This window comes from Photinus pyralis, unplaced genomic scaffold (genome assembly GCF_008802855.1).
Source record: "Photinus pyralis isolate 1611_PpyrPB1 unplaced genomic scaffold, Ppyr1.3 Ppyr1.4_LG1, whole genome shotgun sequence".
Taxonomy (NCBI): domain Eukaryota; kingdom Metazoa; phylum Arthropoda; class Insecta; order Coleoptera; family Lampyridae; genus Photinus; species Photinus pyralis.
This window is the reverse complement of record NW_022170249.1, coordinates 32720432-32742241: the sequence shown is the minus strand read 5'-3', so window position 1 is coordinate 32742241 and position 21810 is coordinate 32720432. Positions and strand designations below refer to the sequence as shown.

Genomic DNA, 21810 nt, shown 5'->3' with positions numbered 1-21810 from the left:
TTATATGTATCAATATTCAATACATTTTTTAGATATACGGCGTGTTCCATAACAAACACTTATTTTGTTTTGTGTTACGTACCTAGTAGTAGCATCCTTTATTCATTGGTAGTAGGCAGTTAGTGTGGTTTCTATGGCCATAGTGGGTGCGAGCAATGCACCACGCCACCACAACTCGCTTAAAATGAATAAGATTTGATTTTGGAGGGAGATATCTCGATCGTAGGAGTTTTTCAACCAATTTGTTCTGAAAAGATGGGAGATATTGATTATCCTTACACTGTTACACGAACAGTGACGAACCCTTTTATACTTTGTGTTTAGCAATTACACTGGAGCCAAATTCACTTAATTCAGTGTTCCGCGGAAGGTACACTCAACACCTCTACATACGACGCTGCACCCTACATTACATGGACAAAGCTATCCCAAAAATCCTGTTTGGTGAATCGTGATTTTTAAGCACCCTGTATGGCAGTGTAATTTCGCGCCATCGTGTTGTGTGTTGTTGTTTTTGTGTGTTCACTGATTTTTTAATGACTCATTTTAATTTCTCTTCAAGTATTAATACCGATACAGTAATAAAAGATGATATCTCTTGAAATATATAAACTGGACTGTGAAGACAGTGCGATATGTACCTTAAATGTTGGAGAACACATTTTTGGCCGAGGGACTCTGCTCGAGGTTCTTTCATTTCAATTTCTGCTCATAATCTAATTACTTTTTTCATAGTGCGATGATAAAAGAGTTTCAAGGAACCATGGCCTTATAACAATAACCAATGAGAAAGCATCAATAACATCTGTAATTTGCACATTTAGCTTCACCACTGATGGCCACTAATCATAATTTTTAGACTCACCAAAACCCATGCTTTTATATTTACACGAACAGTCCAACAGTAACAATCTTGCCCAGGGATTCTCCTGTTAATATTACGGATGGTGATAAATTTGCACTTCTAGCAGACCAATTTTGGTACAAACTGAAAATAAACGTGAACAACAATAATGAACTCCCTGCTACTAATGCTATGGTACCTGAAGGCGAGCCTGAAAGTAATAATATTGAAGGTTGGTATTTGTCTCATTACTTCATCTGTTTCATTGATGCTTTGAACAGAGACCCATACACCTTATGAATACAATGGCAAAGATGACTCCTTAAAACGTCCCCATCAGGATGAGCCAAATAGTGAGAATAAAAAGATGAGAACTTTAAATGCAAGTGAATTACCTCAATCAACTGTTGATGAACCATCACCCAGTCGAATAGATGCACAAGAAATTTCTGAATTGAATACCGAAGAACAGTCTGATAACATAGACACAAAACAGCCGAATGAGTCGGACAAAGGCTCTGAGACAGTAGCAGATAGTGCTCAAAATACAACAATGCCCGTGGCAACTACCAGCACCAGCTCGAATAAAAGGCCCTGGAGAGATTATTGCGTATATGGAAAACAATGCTACAGGTAACCCATTCCTCCAGCAACAGTTTGATCAATTTTTATATTTCAGGAAAAGTGCGGCACATTTTAATGAATTCAGCCATCCTGGTGACTCTGATTATGAGTCGGATCCTAACGATCAGCGACCGACATGTAGTTTTGGCTCTGATTGCTATAGAAAAAACAAAGACCATCGTAAAGCGTACAAACATCCTAGGGGCATGACAGGTGTAAAGAACCCTGCAGGAGCACGTAAGAGATTTCATACTTGTAATTGTGCCTATTGCCACATAAATTCATCAAAAAAACGTGATTATGAAAGTGACCATGAGGATACGTAGCAATGAAGTGAAATGTTTTTATGTTGCTTGTGATAATTGTTTTAAATTGTCTATTTATAAGATGTTTTAATGAAAAGCAATCACTGTTTTAATTTTTCACCTGAAGACTTCATGTCCTATTTGATTTATGTAGGGTCTTATAATACACATGACTACTTTGATGTAGTGATGTCCAAAATTTAAGTATTCATTACTCATTAAACAGTTATTATCATGCTTTAAGGAAAACCAGAAAATTCCAATTACTTCCGAAGATATGCCAGAAAAACCGAAATTTGCCTATTTCATTTTTATTTTTTTCTGATGTTATTTGAACAGATACAAAAAAAAATAAACACTTTCTCATTGCCACTATTTGAGCTCTACAAGACAGCATTGAGAGATTTTCAATACAACGTTTTATTTCAGAGAAATCATCAACTTTATTTTTTCATATGATCCCTAAAAAAAGTACATACTGTATTGAGCAGCATTTTTTATTATACCAAAAATACATAAGTTGGAAACATTTGGTTTCAACAGGAGGTTGCACCCAGTGCCTTAGACCCGGTTGTACAATGTCTGGTTAAACTTCAGTTTGGTTTAACTATAAACTGAAGCTTAAACTGACATTATACAACCGGGCCTTAATCGTGCGACAATAGCTATTGGATATATTTTGAATTTTCCAGAAAATTTGTCTGATAGGTGTTTTTGCACAATCAGAGCGTTGTGCGTGAGTGCGCCATTCGTTTTTTTTTGTGTGATGTAATGAAAAATGCTACTCAATACAGTATGTACTTGTTTACAGGCCATATGAAAAACTCTCGGAAAAACTGTAGTTGATGACTTCTCCAAAACGAAATGTATTGAAGGTCTCTCAATGCTGTTTTGGAGAGGCCAAATAGTGGCAATGAGAAAATGTTTTTATTTTTTGTGTCTGTTCAAGAAACATCACCAAAAAATAAAAATGAAGTCGGCAAATTTCAGTTTTCCTGGCATATCTTCGGAAATAATTGGAATTTTCTGGTTTTCTTTAGAGCATGGTAATTACTTGTTAATTGCGCAAATTTTTCTTAATTTGACCATCCTCGTACCTTCTATGGTTTCCGAGATTCCCATAATAGATATCCTCATTAGGGCGGCTTGAAAAAAACCAAACGTGTAATACCTTTTTGCGATAGTGCGGAAAAGTTGTGAACCTCCATTATTAAAACGTGTGCAGATTTCATAACTCTGAATTTATATCTTCTGTCACCTCAATGTACCCAAAGTTGTCAAATTTTGACTAAAAATGTTTAAAAATTGGCGCCTTTTTAATACCTACCTAGTACCTGCACTGCACGAAAGATGTCTCTGCGAGTCGTAGCCTTCTTTACAGTGGACGGTTCTGACAATGCCCTTATGAAGAATCAGTGCTAACATTCCGCTCCGTAAGTGTTGAATGTATCCAAAGGGCCTCTTGGTAAATGAAAATAAGCTTACTTTTTATGTTATTTTAAACTGTTACTAGAGTTAATTTATTTATTTTTGGTATGTACATTATTATAAACTTTCAAAAATATAAAAAGCGTTTACTTACTATATTTTTTGTAATATTTTTTTATAGTAATAATAATAATTAATATATAAAATTAGAATTATTATTCAGAAAAGAAAGAGATTTATTCCGAAACATTCAAATGGAGGGCGAAGTTCAGTACCGCATCATTGCCGAAGTCTGCTCTTCAAATTAACCCTGTAGGGTCATATAACCCTCGTGTCCCAAAAAATATAGCGACTTCTGTAGGATTAAGTGCGGTAATGAAACTTTTGTTTTGAACAAACACAAGTCTCATTATTATTCATGCTTAACATATCTAGCTGTGCAGTACTGCACGAATTTTCCCGGGAAACATCGGACTACAAAAGTGTGAGAAAAAAATCCATTACCTAAATACCTACAAGCACAGTTTAGACTGCCTACTACTCCAGCTATTGCAGTTAAGATAGAAATTTCAATTTATGTAGCAATCGCAATTTTAATGTTTCGCATCATTTGTGTATTTTGTTATGGCACTATTTATACAATTATTATTATTAAACAACCCTTTGTTGTGTATTTACCTCATTTTAATACAATTTTTGAACGCATAAACTTGTATTATTACTTCATCCGCTTTCCTAAGACGTTCTCAAGCAAGGATTTTTCTTCTATTAGCAAGATTGATAACAGTTGTGTAATAGTGTCGTAACAGTGAAACTGAAAGAAAATACTAACACTGCAAAATTCATTGCTAGGCCCAACAAAAAGGAACACTAAAAAAACCTATGTAGATGAGTCAAGTGAAGATGACTATGACATGGATGATCCCTTCATGGCGGCAGACAGTAGTGATGAATACGAATGTGATGGTGAGTCGAATGAGTCAGATTCAGAGTCAAGTGAGGACGCAGGGGATGAAGAGTTTAAACGCATGTTCAAGGAGGCGAAGAGATTTACACGACCACAGAAAAAGGATTAAACTTGTTTTTGTAACTGAGCATTTTTTGTACCTATATAAACTGTTAATTAAAGCATGTTGCTGTTGAAAGTAATTCATTTGACATTTGAGCTTTTATTACAAATTCTGTCATGGCAGAACTGACAGCGAAACAAATCTTAGAACCATTAGAATGGTTAATAGGAAAATGGAAATCGATCACTGCAAAAGGGCATTATCCGACTATCCCATCTTTTAATTATCGCGAAGAAATGGAATTTCAATTCAATTCATTTCAGCCGATTTTAAATTATTCTGCCAAAACTTGGAATGCTCTTGACGGCAAACCCATGCATTATGAAAGGGGTTTCCTTCGAATAAATCCAGCTACGTGCAATGCCGCCTTTATGGTCAGTCACAACCGGGGGTTAGTGTCTTTAGAGGTGGGCACTGTGGGTAGTAACCGTTTACAGTTGAGCAGTGTGTGTGTAGCATCAATGCCATTTGTGAAGCAACCAAATGCTGTGGGAATATCTCGATCGTATGTATTGTGTCCAGAAACAGAGAAATTGAAAGTCGTTGTGTGTTTGGCAACTACTAACACACCGCTTACTGAACATTTGAATGTGGAGTATCAAAGGGACCCTACCGAACTTTCAGACAAAAAATGTGTATAACAACATAAAATATATTTTATAAGCATGTATTGCAATGGCGTACTTCTATGTAATTTTTAAGAAAAGAAATATGTTGTAATTGTACAATAAAGAGCTCGTAAAGAGCATGTAGTGATCATTTTTTATTGAGCTTCCAACAAAATATGTACACCCAAACGTGACATGCGTTTAGTAGAACATTATAAACAACTTTATTATTGTCTTAATACTATCTATAACTACAGTAGTAAAGTTCCTAAATATTACAACTTCTCATATTCAACCACCAAGTGCTGGTGTAACTCTGTATTAGAGGTGGCCATTAAAACAGTAATATGCAACTTTTTATCATTTGGACTATAAACAAAAGAGCGTGCAATTTCTGTTACAGCAGGATCTTTGGCAAAGCTCATGCGACCGATATGTGTACTTTTGAGGTTCAAGTTGTTGTCGACTACAGTTCCTTCTTCGAGTGATACTAGACCAAAGTTATGACTAACCATAAATGCCACATTCGAAGTACCCGGGTTAATTCTTAAGAAACCAGATTCTAAGTGCATAGGATTGTTTGCGACCGGATGGCAAGTTTTGGATTGGTAATTTAAAAGTGGTTGCCCTAAGGATTCAAATTCCATTTCTTCGTTGTATGTAAATGGTTTAATAGTAGGAAAATCGCCTACTGCTTTAGTAGACTTCCATTTCCCAACTAGCCATCTTATAGGCTCTACAGCGGGATGAAATTGAACTGGTGGCATTTTTGTACTAAAAGGATCAAGATTCAAGTGTGTTAATTGTCAAAAGTATAACCACCTTTTTGAAATACCCTATCTCCACTGCGGCTGTATATTCGTAAATAATACACGCTGTGTAGTGTAGGTACCTAAATAAACGAAGGTGGTTTATTTACTTTGATTATATACCATAATCAAAGTTTATTTATGTACTTTATAGATTATATATTGAGGTTAGGTTAGAAAATCATGGAACGGTCATAAATACTTTCATATACAGTGTGTCCCAGGTAGAACGCAATGGTCTGTATTTCAACAATCTTTTTCACTGAATTTTCGCGCCCTTTTATGAAAAAACAAATACAAACAATGCACCAATGATAAGCGTTCGTAGGTTTATGAGTATGACAGCTACTGGCAAGAAAAATACACGCGCGCTCTATTTGCTCCAGCCATGGGCGTCGATTCCCGAAGATGTGCTTTGTTCACATCGACTGACCTTGATGTGAACGTGAATGTCACTGCATTCTCGAACCTACCACATCGAGCGAAAAGTTGATCGAACGCAACGACTGGTCTAGACCCATATATAATATAAGAGAAGTATATGGATAACCGCCTATGATTGCAATGTGCAAATTGTTCGCCATAAAAGAGAGCTGCCCTATTCCTTAGTCCTGAACTCTGTATTTATGCGCAAACTCCCCAAGTAAATATTTACTTCTCTCCGCCTACTTTTAAGTAGCGCCAATTTCAAATTTCATAACCTATAACTCGAAAATAGGGTTAAAATTTTATTAAACCATTATTGTGTGCAATTACCATATGTAAACACAACCACGCACCATTCGGAAACTTCACCCAGACTTCTATTCGCTTCATGCAGGTTCATATTCACCACATTGGCCCCATTCCACCTGCCGACTCCTATCACTATTGTCTGATCCTGTGATGTCTTTAGATAAGTATACTAGCTGGCCGAGGCCCACCCTCCCAAGACCAATCGCCGCCGAAGCGTTTCTTACCTGTTGACTATATCGCTTCGATTCCCCTACTAGCATCTTCACCGATCAGCGACGACAATTTGAATCTTCCCTTTTTTGTGCCCTCAACATTGTTTTCGGCACACAAGGATTCGGGACCTGCAGTCAATGGCCTACTTGAATGATTTCACTGCCAACTCAAATCAGCGCTCACGTGCCACCCAGTGTGTTCTGGTTCAAGGTACTCCGTATCGTTCTGCTTGGAAACTGTAGCATTTTCAAGGAGAACTTTCGAGCTTCCTCAGCGGAGTTTGTTTACGGTTACACCCTTCAACTTCGAAGGCAAACTTTGTAACGATTTAGAAACTTAAATTGCAATTGAAATAATATACCTATAGGGATTATATCTTGAATATAACTTGAAATTGGATAAGTTCGCATCAGCTATAATATAAAGTGATACATTACCAATGTTCAAAGAAACACAATTAAATTAAAGACATTTACTGATTTTAAAATAAAATTAACATTGTCGAGTTGGAAATCTTTTAGGTGTTAAGTGACCCCCATATAACTTCGTGCCCCCATCATGCTTGCGTGCATCCAAATCAATGCAGTCATAGCGGTTAAAATGACGAGAACACAACCTTGTTTTTACATCATCGAATTCCGATAGTTCACATGCTTGCAGTCACCGATTCTTGTTGCTTTTTTCACTTGGGAATCTAATAACAAGTACCAATGGCATAAATGAATTGATTGCAGATAATTGCATTGTAACTTACTTGTGCCATGAAACCGAAGAATCCACTTTCCCCACAAGTACCTGCATTTCTTTATTTCTAAGTAATGAACACACTAAAATTGCCAAACATTAGGTATTCCTTTACAATTATTGTGTATCACTTACGTATACTGATTTATATAACTACGAAAGGCTTCTTTACTATTAAAATTAAACAAAAGTTCAATAACTCATAAACTAAACAAACAATTTAACCTCAATCCGTTATGTCAAACTGGAGTAAATGCTTGGTAAATAACACTACATAATAACACGCAAGCGCATTAGCGCCTAGTTCCCAACTAATGACAGAAGTATATTTCCATCCACTAACGTTGGCGATAGGCGTGTCCACTCGTTTATCCATATACTTCTCTTATATATATGTCTAGACCACTCGTTGCGTGAAAGTCATGCGCAGTTCCAGCTACAGGACGGATCTTGCAGCTGTTTTGCTATAGAGGTTATTCAGTGCCCTAACCTATAAATTCACATATTTTCTGTGAAATAAAACATGGAATTGTTCGAGGATTTTCTGGTTATTAATAACAGTATCCTTAATGCAAAAACGAAACAAAATACAAAACTGACAAATGACAGTTCAATTCTTGTCTGTGATTGGTTAGCGCATACAGTTTGTTCGCGATTCGGGAATGCAGCTAAACTTGAACTTATCCCTATCGTATACGATCATGACGTCATGGCAGCCGGTCACATCACATGCACATCACGGAGCATATCGACCAACTTCGGGAATCGATACCCTGGCGGTTAGTCGGTCTGTGGGTTATTCCTGGACTGATATGAAAAAGCACTTACACCATGGCATGGTATAATAAAAACACCATGGCCATGCCAGTAATATGCCGGTGCTGTCAGGCAGTGAGACTGGCGCCAGCTATTGGATACGTCCCTTACGCCCCTTTAGGACAGCTAGGCGCCCAAGTGGCGCGCTTTTATTTTGAACTTATTATAGTTGTGTATACGACCGTGGTTTGGTTGTAACCATATACAGTGAGTTTTTTTTTAATGCGAACATGGGAGTTTGCATGCAATGTAATTTCCCTATTATATGTTCGATTTAAAAAAAAACACAATAATCTATGAGGTGTGCGCGGTTCACATTCCCACCAGCAAATCGCGCAACTTGTGTGACTATGAACAGCAACTCTATAGTCTTTATGATGAAGAGCACTCGGTGAGATTTTTTTAAAGAAGCCATGTGAGGCCATAGCAACTTTAGGATACATATTTTTCTTAAACTTACGATAAATTGACCTCACAGGCCACGCACTGACACCACAACTCATTGTGAACCAACCTTCAATTATTTGTAGGTCATGTGCACCTGGTATTCTACTAATTTGATCTATTCAGTACATAAATCAAGAAAATAAGAAAATAAATAACGAAAACAAGTACAATAAATGTTCGAAGTGTCCTTGACATTCTAAGCAATAACCTAACCGATTTCGTAATTAATTAATTACGGCGTATTTTTAAAAATGTGACAGCTGTCAATTGTATCTACTACTCATTTGAACTACTCAATAGATTGATGTGTTTTTTTTAAAATCGAACATAGGGAAATTACATTGCATGCAAACTCCTATGTTCGCATTAAAAAACATTCACTGTATATAAGAGAATATATATGGTTCTAACCGATGGTTGTAACTTTAACCATTGAATAAAAACACTATTTTTATTCATCGAATGATAGCAAGGTACAAACTCCCAGCGTGATATATTCATAGACATATTTTTAATTGCCAATTGTCACATAATCAAATGCAGTTTGTGTAACTATCGTATATTCTCCTTTGTAATATAGATTTTAAGGGGGAGGGGGCAAGAAATAAAATTTATTTTCGTCCATATATAATTTTATAAACTTGCGCTTTCTATTAGTATAATTCTGTATCATAGAATTTTTACCGGAACATTTGCAATTTGCATCCCTCCCAGTGCGAAACTAGACGCTCTGGAATCTTTAGTGCGAAACTAGACGAGCGTTATTCTTCCGCGGTGGAATCAAAGCAGCGTTTTGAACGCTGGAATGAGATGTACACGCGCATTATACTATGCGATCAAAAATGAGTTACTGTCGAGTTACCTTTGGAATTTTTGTTTACATGGAAAATCATATTTAACTTGAACTTGCCAAGCCGACTCGACAGCAACTCATTTTTGATCTCCCGTTATATATGGAATGACCTAGACGGACGTTTTTTTCACGCTACTCCGCTCTGATTTCGATAGTGTGAGCGAAGTGAACGCAACCGGGCGCGTTTCCGCTGCAAAATAACTCTCACTAGTGTTTAATTTCTTAACTTTCCCCAGCGATAACATTGCTCTCATGTAGCGGATGGTAACGGAGATTACGCAGCGTGTCTTCCGCTGCTGAATAAACGCCCGTCCAATTTGACAGAACGCTATAAACATTTATTAAAAAAGATCATTTTTATCATGTCATCAGGCTTAAAATGTTGACAAAATAAATAAAATATATGTAGGATATACATAGGACATCCAGAGTTCCATTTGTACATTCCGCCATTGCAGCGCTGCGATTGTAGCTCGGCCCATGGGCAGCAGTACCTTCTACCCTTGTATCTTTACGAAGCTATTGACGCCATTTTGAGTTAACTATTTGTTGTATTCGTGCTCGTCCATCCGACGCAGCAACTACTTCTACAGTTTTCAATATAGCGCTATATAGCTCGGACACCTACCAAGAAAAATCTCGTCGATTCATGTGCGCATGCGCAGGCTGCACAATATCAACTTTCTTAAACTGAAAAAATAATGAACAATTATTTAAGAATGACAACACTGGCTAGGAGAGACTTTTCAATCTATCGATTGAGTAAGACGTTGCCAAGAATAATTTATTGCCATAGCATATGGCAAATTCTGGTTTATTTGTATTCTTTCTATTGTTTTGTGCATCTTTTTCTTAACACACGACATTTTCCCTCACAGCAATTTTCTCGACAACGGCCATACCACGTTGAAAGCACCGGTTCTCGTCTGAGCAACGTCGCGCGCGGTCAGTACTCGGATGGGTGACCGCGTGCCGTTGTCTCTTTTTTTTAAATTCCTAATTACAATTTAATTTAGTTTTGCCGAAAAAATACCTATTTCAATTTTTTAACTTTGACTTGTAGGTTGTCCACACAAAAATAAGGTCTTTCGAATACCTACTTACCTTAATAAATGTTTTTGGTTGCTTTTTGAAAAAAGAAGTTCGATGCCGATGCGAAATTTACTTAATAAAAATGAAATGTAATGATTAACTCCCATATGAAACATTTTGAACCTTGGATTGTAACTGCATCAGTACCCTGAAAATGATATTAGTATTATACCGAAACTATAGGTAGGCTTTATAATCAATTTTTAAAATTCTAACTTCAGAATCTATTCATATTATATTAAACAAATCTATGGGGAAGGTCTAGAAATTTATTTATATTGATTTATTTTGGACCTTGTCTTATTTGGAAAAAATATTAATCTCATCGTTCCTCTATACAGGGTCATTCTTGACGAGCGTCAGTTAGAAAGATATGGAAAACCTTTGAAAATGAAGATAAACTGATAAGTCCTTTAAGGGTTTTGGCACATGATGAATTGAACTAAAATATTTTCAAAATGGCGCCACTTCCGGAAATACCGGAAGTAGTCATCAACTTTGTTATTTTAAATAGGGACCCCCTATTTTTCTACATTTTCGGATTCTACGTCGAATTTGGAGTACAACGATACCCCATAGTTGACCCTTTACTCCAAGGGCTTCGCCGATATTCAAGTTTTTGTGTCAAAAATTGAATTTGCAGGGGTAATTTTAAAAATTTATTATTCGAAAACGGTGAGAGATATTGCAAAACAGTTTTCAATGCTTCATTAAGGAAAGATCGAATTTTCTTATGGTATGCGTAACAGTCTAAAAAAGTGAGACTACGTCACTTTTTCAAAGCTCTCAACTTTTAAACTTTTAAATATCCGTAACTCCATTTTTTCAAATGGCACCCCCCATTTTGTTCTTCACCCTTGTTTTCCTTTTTCCCAGACCTTTAATTTGATGCAAAATGTCAAAAGCTGCTTCAAACGGTTTCCGAGTTTTCGCCGAAGGGCATCTACACTACTGGTATGTAAAACTTATAATGCTATCAAAGTTTTTATAAATATCTTCATTTTTGTGTTATGGGCAGATTTTGCCCAATTTCAGACCCTCTTAATTTCTCGACTATGCTAATATTCAAAAGGTCAAAACGGATGATAATAAGGAAAGATCAGTGGCGATAGGTTAGCAGCTGGCTATAGCTTTTGAAAAAACTAACATTATATGTTTCATTTCATACTAAGGTATAGAACACTTTTGTGCAAAGTTTCATATATTTACATATGTGTGCCTATATGAAGGGCATATACGCAACTATTCCAATAAAAAGAGTACGTTCATACTAAAATACTGCAACTTTTATAAACAAGACAACTTTAATTAACGTGATTTATACTACAGTTCAAAATCCAAAACAGTAAATTGAAATGCGACTGCACATTAAAAGTTGAAAGTAGACGTGTAGGAAGTTTAAAAATTTAAGATACAAGACCATGCTAAATTATGCACATCTAACAATAACATCAAAATTTAACACCCTGTATAGTAGAGTAAAATTGCAAACTTTTAACATTATAGAAATACATCTTAGTAAATAGAGCACCCGCAATCACATATATAATATATGTATAGTCAGACCATGTACATGAAATGTCTTAAACTGTAATCATGTGTAGCAACTAATTACATAATTAGCTCAAGTCAAATGCGTCCTATCTAATAATCGGCTGTCGCGCACGATTATAATGTGTAGACCCAAAACACTTGAGTGTACAGAAATAGCAGTCAACCGGAATGTAAACCATACCTGATGATATACAGAAAGTTTGTGCCACAGAAGCTAGCAACAACATTTGAGATTGTCGGATGTAAATATCGAAGCATGCCTGGCCACACACGCAATACCTGGCATAGTCTAAGTAATCCACTACAGTTCTCGGCACAGTATCTGGCGAGTATGCCAACCGTAAGTGTAGAACACGACGTGCCGCATAATCCTTAAGCGTACGCACAGGTAGTGGTTTTGGGTAAATTGCTGCCGGATTACCCTGTTGATTTGTATCAAATCTGTTGTGGGATAAATCTAGGGTTTGTAAGGTCCACGTCCGCGTACTTCCCGGTAGCACAGAAATCTGGTTATTCGATGCTGTAAAGAATTTCAAATGTCGTAAACTGCCAATGCCGGATGGAAGAGTTTTAATTTGATTGTTCTCAACATGTAGAGATATTAACGAGTGTAGCTTTACAAGTTGATCAGGTAATATGCTTAGATTATTATCGCTAATGTTTAATAATTTCAAAGTTTTGCATAAGTTTCCGCCAATCCATGACCATTGTCTCAAGGAACTTTTACCAAATTCGTTATGAGAAAGATTTAATTCGTTAAGATTGGGCAAGTTGTTCATTTCGGTTGGCAAGTATTCGATACAATTGTGACTTAGATCTAGTAATCGTAGTTTGGTTAATTGCAGTATGCCACGGTCCAGAGAGCATCGTCCTATGTCATTGATGTGTAAAATTTCCAGTGTCCTTGGGAATCCTTTGGTCGGATAATCGGAGCGATTTAATATCACTAATTTTTTAACAGGTGGTTTTATTGCAGATTGTGTCACAGACATAGTGGAACACAAGTGTTCTTTGTCGGTTAGTTTATTTTCGAGAGCACGCTTGAGAAGATGAAGGAAGCTTTTTAACAGTATCACATCAGCTTGAATGCATAAATCATGCGGAGGTGCTTTAAATTGGATCGTTGCCTTTCCTTCGTTTATAAATCGTGTTAACACCTTACTGATATTTTTAAGTTCGTATTTGTCTCCATTTTTATTCTGCGAGGAGAACAGCAAAACACAGTAGTCTGAAGACTTGGGATTTTTGCATAAAGCTAAAGTTGAAATTACATATTTCTTTTTGGCCTGACTAGCTGCAGTACAAATGCGGTTGACGGTCAAAACGCTGCATGATAATTTCATCTTTGGGGCAGTAACGTAACGCGCTCACATCAGAATGAAAATATGCAATCATCTCAACCTCAACAGCTGATATTGTTGTTAATTTTGGCGCCATTTATATAATATAACACAATACGCGTGTGCAAGTAATTCATTCAGGACCGGCTTCGTGTCACTTGCCGACTCATAGGCGTGCGTAAAATTGATTCGACACTCATTCCTTTTTGCGCAGCATTTTGAGACGAGTAGTTATGCAAATTTATTTCTTTCCAAGAGATGGAACCAGAATCCACTGATTTTATAGACATTTTATAACTGACTAATATTTTCTGTTTTTAATAAAGAAAAGCAACAGTTAAAAACTATTGATGAAGACAGAGGAACGAGAAAAAGACAAGCTGCAGTTGCCAGAAGTGGTACAAACGCTCAAGCGAAATAGAAATTTCAAATAAAGTATATCAAGTATGTTCATGCAAAGTAATAATAACGTACATTTTCAGTTTTCATTTATTCATTTTCGAACTCCTAGAAAACCGATAAAAATTGCAACAAGAACCGAAACCGAAAATAGTAAGTTGTAGTCATACAACTAGAACTCTCAAAAAATCATTTGACCTAAGTAATACAAAACCGGAAGGTATATTTCTAGATATATTTCATCTGGGTTCCAACCTTTGATTCTTTTATTTTCAGAATTTCTACTAAATACAAAAAACCTGTTAAGTCTGAATTAAAGATAGTTAAATAAATAAAAAAAGGCTCTCGCAAATGGATATTGAAGTGTACCGATTATTGTGTTATTTCGCTTTTGTTTGACTTTCAAGCTTTTTATGATGTTTTTAGTATGTCCGGTAACCTATCATAATTTGAGGTTGCCCGTGTGAAGCGACTAACATAACAAGAATAGAAATTAATCGCGTCATTATATCCCATAGTCAGTTAGGCTTATGACGCAACATTCTTGATTACGTCGTCATACACATAGCCCCCACATTTGCGCATCACGTACCGCCACTGTTGCTTCTATGAAGTTTTTCTGACAGTGACAGTTGGGTTTTCGGTTCTTCTATTTTTTTAAATGAAAGTAAAATATGATGAATGTGGATGAATTCACTGCAAACGAGTCATATTGCGATACAAAATCCAATGCGAATATCGCTTTTTTAGCGATGCTGGTATTTTGAGTAGCAATGTATGCGCGATACACAACATACCGTGAACGCCTTTGCTATGCCACCATTGACTAGTTGACGTCACGCAAAATAAAAATGTCGGGTAAGATTTTCAAATTCAAATTAATATAATTGCTAATTTCCCACTTTCTAGATTTGTTTGCTAACATTAATTGCACATATTGTCAAGAAGAAATAAACGGGTTGCGTGTGCAATGCTGCGTTTGCATAGAATTTGATATATGTTTGCAGGTAAGGTGTAAATTATTGCCAGAAGAGGGCGCCTCGATAAAACTGCGGGATATTTAAATTTTAGTGTTTCGCCAATGGAGCCGAAATAGGCCCGCATCGCAATGATCACGCATATAAATTTGTGGTAAGTGTAGAAAAATGCCGTATTTTTTTTAAATCGAAGTGTAGGACCATGGAGCCGTTAGTATATTTGGAGGCAGAGGTAATTGGACGGGACGAGAGGAATTGCAACTGTTGGATGCTATGGAACTGTATGGATTTGAAAACTGGGACTTAGTCAGTAGGCATATTGAAACACGTACTCCTGAAGGTAAGTTTGAACGCTGCATGAAGGCTGTGGGAAGAGGTGTGACTCGCTCTCTACAAACTAAGTATGGTAACGTGGTATCCCCCTCTGAATCTTTTGTAAGCGTGGAGGTATTTTGTTGGCAGCTGTTGGATAGTAGACCAAAGTGTCACGAATTCAAACAAAAGGAGCATGTCTTTGACCTCCCCGAAAACATCACAACATAATTTTATTCTAATTAAGAGCGTACAGATTTTCTTTTAACTTTTAACACAAATTTTGCTACCCAAGATCAGTTTACAGATTAGGTTGTACCTCGGCGTGTACAATGATTCGTGTGACCTATGTTTTTAACTGGCATGAATCAGTCATGTCCAAATTCAGGTGACGTACACCCTACAGCTCATAACAAAATAAATGCACCCTAGCTTTTTTTTAAAATTTGATGTAATAAAGAACAAACCCCTTTTGATTGTGAGGATTGTGTAAATAAAGGAACGAAACACTACCACCAAATTATGCATCATAGATCGTAAATGATGACATATTACCATATGGAAACCAGCGCTTTCTATATGCACTTTTTTCCGGAGAATCTAATCAGAATTTCCATAACACGCTAGTTGTAGAAGCTACAGGCTACTACTTTCTTTTTTTTATGGCCGCCATAATGGTTTTATACAGAATGAGATAGACAGGCCCGTAGCTAGGGGGTCGCCACCTAGAACATGGTCTTGCCCCCACTGGAAATTACGTACGGTTGATGGTTCCTTTACAAAAAGGACAAGGGAAGTGTTTCTCAAAAACTTCTTAAGTCCCACCTGGAAAAATGCCGGCCACAGGCTACGGGCCTGGAGATAGAGAACAAAAAAAGAAAAATAATGACCCTTCACACGTCAGACTTTTAAATAAATTAACAAGAACAATTTCAAAATCAAATGTTTTACATTCATTTTTCAAAACATCTACAGGTAATGAGATCTTGCTGAATCAATATGCTTATGATGGCTATGCATTTATTTTTTGACCTCTAAAAATCCAATATGGCGTCCATAAGAAATAAGAAAGTAGTCTGTAACTTCGACATCTAGCGATTTATGGAGATTCTGATAACAGATTCAGTTTCTCCAAAAAAAAGTTCCCAATGGGATCCATTTCCGACAATATAAGCTACAGAAAATGAAAACGAAATTTGAAATTTTGAGTTTTCGGTGATGTCCTCATTTAACCTACACTGCATCGCTTACCGTTACTGAGATCCCAGTGGTGGGCTACAAATTTGAACTACCCTGTACTTACTTTTAGTTATTTCCCGATGAGCTTTGTTGTTGAAACACGCACGATTTATTAAAATTTTATAGTGGTTTAGTGGCTTTTTTAACATCATTTTCTAACTATTTTTCTACAACTCCAAAAGTCCCAACACATGAGTTTTTAAATTTTTTACAACTGATAGAAGGATAAAATTTGTGGCGTTATCTAGGTTTTTCAGTGTGGTTTGTCTGATTTGGTACAAATATTCACCAAGATGGTGCAACCCTAAACGGGGTTTAATTTAATTCCGAAGATATGCCAGAAAAACCGTAATTTACCGATTTCGTTTTTATTTTTTTCTATTTGAACAAATGCAAAATAGTATATTAATACCGCGGGACTGAAGTAGTACTTTTAATCCCGAAGGTAAAGTTTATGGCCCGACCGAAGGGAGGGCCATAATTTACCTGAGGGATTAAGACCACTACTTCAGTCGCAAGGTATATACGATATTTTTCGTACTTCCGAAACTGAAACACTTAATATGTATGGAGTTAGAGAACGCGTTCTTTCAAAAAATCGCTACCATAGGAACGTTGCGGTGGTATGACAATCCCTATGCTATGGTAACAAAAATAATTTGGAAACTGTCATTGCTAGTGTCATAATTTTGGTGGTCGGTGACAAAGGTGTATTTGATATTAATAAAAAGCGGCCAAAGTAGGTAAAGAATTGATACCACCGGAATCCAAAAAACTATATGAGCAGCAGTACGATGCGTTTAAGAAGTAGTGCCGCATACAAAATGTGGAACAACCTACTGAAATTGCCTTGTTAGTAATTTCATCCTTCCGGGATTTTCGTCTAAATTTAATCCCGGCGGGACAAAAAGTGACACTTCAGTACTTGTCATAATGGAGTGAAGTTGTTACTTTAGTCCCGGAAGTACGAAAAATATTAAAAATCCCGGATGGTTTAGATTCACAATTGGGCCCGATCGAATTATAGGATTTTTAAAAACTTATTTTTTTGTCGATGTTGCACTCTAATATTTCACGTTCCTTTTATATTCGATAGCTTATAGCTCAGGCACATAACCCACGAAAAATCGTGATGAATAATGTGCGCATGCGCATGTAACTGTTGGTTTCTACATGATGGCGCACAACGCCCTAAACGTGCCAGACAATTTTCCTGGAAAATAGAAAATTTGCCCAATACGTTGAAACCACCAAATTTACAAGTTGTTTTTTTTTTGTGCTGTATATCGCTGTATTCATAATAAAAAATGCTACTCAATAAAGTATGTACTTTTTTTGGGAACCATATTGAAATATCTCTCAACGGTGTCTGTAGTGCTCAAAAAGTGGCAATGAAAAAAATAAATACAAAATAGGCAAATTTCAGTTTGTCTGGCATACCTTCGAAAGTAATCGGAATTTGATGCTTCTGTTCACATCGCATATATGGTAAAAATCAGATGTGCCCATGCGCAATGCGAACTTTCTTATTTATGGAGACATTTCTTTGAAATTTTAACCGTAAATGCTTCAAGTAGCGAAAAACATAGCGCACATATCTAATACAGAGTTAATTAATTAATTACAGAAGCAAAAGATGAATATATCTCTAGATACCTAGAGGGCAATATCGGCAAAGCAACATGGGCTGAAGTAGCAAATCGTAGGCCAATAATAACTGATCAGACGCCTGAAGATCGGGGACCACTATCGCCATTAATAACGGCAAGACTACCACCCTTAGATGTAACCCCGGAAGAAGCAAGGCAGTTAGGATACATGATGCACAGAGACGACTATGACAGAGTACCGTTTCAAAGCAATTCTGCGTGGTTTTATTTTATATTTTAAGGAATTTGACATGGCAGCAGAACAATTAGTAACCTCTCTACAACTAAATGTACATGAAGATAGTAATACGGAAATTGCCCTAAAGTTAGCACAGGTGGATATGTATACCAGGCGACTAAGAGAGCGAGCGCGACGAAAACGGGTAGTGCGAGATTACCAATTAGTTGCCAAATTTTTTAGTGGGCAAAGGAAAGAAGTAAAGAAACCTCTGACCAAAGAACAACGGTAAGTAATTGGTACCGCCAAAAGAGCATCTTCATTTTGTGTCTTTAGAGAACTGCGTGATAGAATGAGAGTGTTCAGTCAGTTTTTAACGGCGGGCGAGCACGACCGACTGATAGCTAGCATAGAAAGGGAGCGAGAGCTTAGATTTCGAATTTCCGAATTGCTGAGGTATCGCAGTCTTGGCCTCACAACGCAAGAGGAAGCCATACACTATGAACAACACGCTACTTTTCAACGTCAGCAGCAACTTAGGCAAAATAAGGCTGTAAGTTTTGCTTTAAGTTTGTGCAAATTATTGACACGTAGTGCCTCTCTATCCGTCCTCACACATTTCATAAAAAAGATTAGCTTCATACCTAACCTTTAGGGCTTGTGACAATTTCTGCACAAAACTAACAGTGATGCACGTTGGTATGGTTTTGTTATAAATTTGATGTATCGTAAATGTAATTATTACTACCATCATGGTTTGGTTTGTGTGCAGGCTAGAGTTAACAGAAAAACTCATGTGAACAGATCACACAGATTGTATCAGTTTGCATTTCACTTAGGGCAGCAGTGGCTATGCAGTATCAATTCAGGAAAACCAATTCAAAAACGGGTGAGTCGATTAGTTAAGATGGAAATAATATTGTTTATAAATTCGTTGCTCTTTCATGATACTCTCAATATTGCTACTGTTTCTTTCTAAAAATTTTATGTAATAATACCTATTTATGCGTTAACAGAAAAAGCGAAAAAGAATTAGGTTCCATAGACAAAAGATTCACGTGGCTTCAAGAAAACGACTTAGAGAACAACTCTTACAGCAGCAACAGCAGCACCTTGGATAATGTATTACAGCCATCCCTTCATTCTCTGCCACATGGTATTTTGTTGTCTCAGTATGAAATACAAGTACGAATAATATATCTCTACTTTGTGTCTGATGGTCTACTTTCGCGACAGAACAATTTTTACCTGCAATAAATTTGAAGTGATTCTGTCGCAAAGTAGATCATACCGTAAGAATAAATGTTAAGCTTCAATTTTAACTTGTGTTGTTCTTTTAGCTTTGTTCTTCATTAAATTTGGAACCTGTGCAGTATACGACACTGAAAACGCTCATTATTCAGGTGAGATTGTCATTTTTATTGGGTTAACTATATATCTAATTTACATTTTTTGATTAACTGTAGATTAAGAGATGTTAATAAACTCTTTTCTTCTTGCAGGATCATTTGGTGTCTAACAGAACAAAACCTACCGACTCTGAATCCAGCTCAACTGATGTCAGCATTCGGGAAGCAGTGACTCAATATTTAAGTATGAGTGGTTGGCTCCCGGGGGTGGTTGTTTGATCTCATTTGTTTAATTGTAGTTTCATGCATTTTCATTGTTAATTATTTATAATTTGCTTTGCATATCTGTACAGTAGTTATCATTTTTGGTATTTTTATAGAAAAATGCGGGTCTGTAGCTTTTATGTTTTTAATGGATCCCCATACGCGCTATCGATCAAATTTACTTAGTACTGTATATAAATAAATAATTTGTGATAAATAGGTAAAATAGCGTTTTGATTATATTTCTAACGTGAGATGTAAATTAGTAAGCATTCTTTTTTGTACTGGCACATGTTAAATAATAGGTAGTATTAGTGCTATTCCATAAAACCGTTGTATTTCATATTTTGAGAAAATGTTTTATATTTTAATTTATTAATGAACATTTTTCAATCATTAGTTTAAATGCTGATACCTTTTTTTGGTAGTAGTTTTTAGTATAGGAACAATATTGCACAGAAATTTAGGGTGACTTATTATGCTTTCGTGTCTTCAAAGACAAACTCACATTGTAAATATCAGTTTCCTTTAAATTCTTTTAGTTAGGAATGTAAAATATTGTTAAATTGATATTAAAGATTGAAAGTGGTTGAATATTGTCTTTTTTAATAGTTATTTATATAAAAGTAAGGAAAATGATACATTACTGGCGAGGAAATATTGGAGGATGAGGCTGAGTACCTACATACTTTAATTTCCTAGTCAAGTAGTGTCATTTTAGTGACGAGTGATAATAAATAATTTGGAAACTGTCATTGCTAGTGTCATAATTTTGGTGGTGCGTGACAAAGGTGTATTTGATATTGATAAAAAGCAGCCAAACTAGGTAAAGAATTGATACCACCGAAATCCAAAAAACTATATCAGCAGCAGTACGATGCGTTTAAGAAGTAGTGCAGCATACAAAATGTGGAACAACCTACTGAAATTGCCTTGTTAGTAATTTCATCCTTCCGGGATTTTCGTCCAAATTTAATCCCGGCGGGACAAAAAGTGACACTTCAGTCCTTGTCATAATGGAGTGAAGTTGTCACTTTAGTCTCGGAAGTACGAAAAAACCATTATCCTTTGTGTAGGTATATTTAAAAATATCCATATAGTCTGCATTATAATTATTCAATCGTTGATTGAATAACTTATTCAATGAACGATTTCATTGTTATTTTGCATGTACTAGGACTGTAATGCGCGTCAGGCAAAAATATTACAGTACTAGTCAGGTAAAGATCAACTTTCTAATGTCAAAATAAACCTGAAATTTAGATTTTCTTGACGTTTTCAGGTAAACATTCTTATCTGGTATTATGCATTAAGTTGGAAACACACGATCGAACATCACAACAAACATGTACGGGCGTACATGTTTGTCAAACGTCAACGTCAAACATTATCACACAGACTAAATGAATCCACCTACATGTTCGAAGCGTTTTTCGGTGCAACACACACACGTTGATGTTTGACGAACATGTACCTACGCGCGTACATGTTTGTCGTGATGTTCGATCGTGTGTTTCCAGCTTTATGGAAAATTGTATAATTGGGCGCGTTCACCAGACGAAGCGCTTCATGAGCGCTACCAAAGGCGTGATTACTCTTGCAAGATTTCTCGCGTGAGTTGCTGTCTGAGCACTCTTGAGGGGTAAATGCTACCGTACGCCCCACTTACGGTGGTATGTCGGTATATCGCGAGCGCTCGAAAAAAGTGCTCGTGAGCGGAAAAAGCGCTCGGGAGGGGAAAAAACCGCTCGCGAGCGAAAAAAACGCTCGCGAACGGCGCTTGATCATACAGCGCTTGAAGGTGGTTAAAAGCGCTCACGAGAGAAAAAAAACTCTCAGGAGCGGAAAAAGCACTCGGGAGCGGAAAAAACCGCGAGCGAGCGAAAAAAGCACTCGCGAACGGAAAAAGAGCTCGCGAGCGAAAAATGAGCTTGCGAGCGTAAAAATACGCTCGAAAAACC

General features: G+C 36.6%; 5 protein-coding genes across 8 annotated transcripts; 3 read left to right on the top strand and 2 right to left on the bottom strand.

Moving 5' to 3' along the window:
• Positions 1-450: 450 nt before the first annotated feature.
• On the top strand, positions 451-4361 carry LOC116160257 (aprataxin and PNK-like factor). The gene is made up of 6 exons (XM_031473415.1): positions 451-687; positions 736-807; positions 860-1076; positions 1126-1477; positions 1524-1705; positions 4054-4361. The coding sequence occupies exons 1-6, from the start codon at positions 589-591 to the stop codon at positions 4275-4277; spliced, it is 1146 nt and encodes a 381-aa protein (XP_031329275.1). The 5' UTR covers positions 451-588; the 3' UTR covers positions 4278-4361.
• On the top strand, positions 4356-5023 carry LOC116160258 (THAP domain-containing protein 4-like). Its single transcript, XM_031473416.1, has one exon. The coding sequence runs from the start codon at positions 4388-4390 to the stop codon at positions 4910-4912; it is 525 nt and encodes a 174-aa protein (XP_031329276.1). The 5' UTR covers positions 4356-4387; the 3' UTR covers positions 4913-5023.
• On the bottom strand, positions 4983-5886 carry LOC116160259 (THAP domain-containing protein 4-like). Its single transcript, XM_031473417.1, has 2 exons — positions 5702-5886; positions 4983-5653 (listed from the first exon to the last, which is right to left on the bottom strand). The coding sequence occupies exon 2, from the start codon at positions 5644-5646 to the stop codon at positions 5155-5157; it is 492 nt and encodes a 163-aa protein (XP_031329277.1). The 5' UTR covers positions 5647-5653; positions 5702-5886; the 3' UTR covers positions 4983-5154.
• Positions 5887-11875: 5989 nt separating this feature from the next.
• LOC116178159 (leucine-rich repeat protein 1-like) lies at positions 11876-13591 on the bottom strand. Its single transcript, XM_031497574.1, has one exon. It carries the CDS (start codon positions 13483-13485, stop codon positions 12229-12231), a length of 1257 nt encoding a protein of 418 aa, XP_031353434.1. The 5' UTR covers positions 13486-13591; the 3' UTR covers positions 11876-12228.
• An 889-nt stretch (positions 13592-14480) lies between these two features.
• Positions 14481-20443, top strand: LOC116178145 (transcriptional adapter 2B). Of its 4 annotated transcripts, none has more exons than XR_004146817.1 (11): positions 14481-14739; positions 14791-14888; positions 14953-15012; positions 15057-15198; positions 18037-18254; positions 18301-18524; positions 18573-18789; positions 19084-19125; positions 19253-19421; positions 19577-19639; positions 19739-19816. XR_004146817.1 is itself a non-coding variant. In XM_031497550.1 (11 exons), exons 1-11 carry the CDS (start codon positions 14733-14735, stop codon positions 19862-19864), a joined length of 1374 nt encoding a protein of 457 aa, XP_031353410.1. In that variant the 5' UTR covers positions 14481-14732; the 3' UTR covers positions 19865-20443. The 4 variants fall into 4 exon arrangements, 1 of the variants encoding a protein (XP_031353410.1); XR_004146816.1 differs by having other exon boundaries at positions 19081-19125; XR_004146815.1 differs by having other exon boundaries at positions 19009-19125.
• The last annotated feature ends 1367 nt before the right edge of the window (positions 20444-21810 follow it).

Excerpts from the sequence above, each read along its gene's own strand:
- LOC116160257 (XM_031473415.1), top strand. The coding sequence starts at position 589 with ATGATATCTCTTGAAATATATAAACTGGACTGTGAAGACAGTGCGATA. Across the intron at positions 688-735 it reads GCCGAGGGACTCTGCTCGAG|TGCGATGATAAAAGAGTTTC; the intron begins GTTCTTTCATTT and ends CTTTTTTCATAG. Across the intron at positions 1,478-1,523 it reads TATGGAAAACAATGCTACAG|GAAAAGTGCGGCACATTTTA; the intron begins GTAACCCATTCC and ends TTTATATTTCAG.
- LOC116160258 (XM_031473416.1), top strand. The coding sequence starts at position 4,388 with ATGGCAGAACTGACAGCGAAACAAATCTTAGAACCATTAGAATGGTTA.
- LOC116160259 (XM_031473417.1), bottom strand. The coding sequence starts at position 5,646 with ATGCCACCAGTTCAATTTCATCCCGCTGTAGAGCCTATAAGATGGCTA.
- LOC116178159 (XM_031497574.1), bottom strand. The coding sequence starts at position 13,485 with ATGAAATTATCATGCAGCGTTTTGACCGTCAACCGCATTTGTACTGCA.
- LOC116178145 (XM_031497550.1), top strand. Across the intron at positions 19,126-19,252 it reads GAAAACCAATTCAAAAACGG|AAAAAGCGAAAAAGAATTAG; the intron begins GTGAGTCGATTA and ends ATGCGTTAACAG. Across the intron at positions 19,640-19,738 it reads TGAAAACGCTCATTATTCAG|GATCATTTGGTGTCTAACAG; the intron begins GTGAGATTGTCA and ends TTCTTCTTGCAG.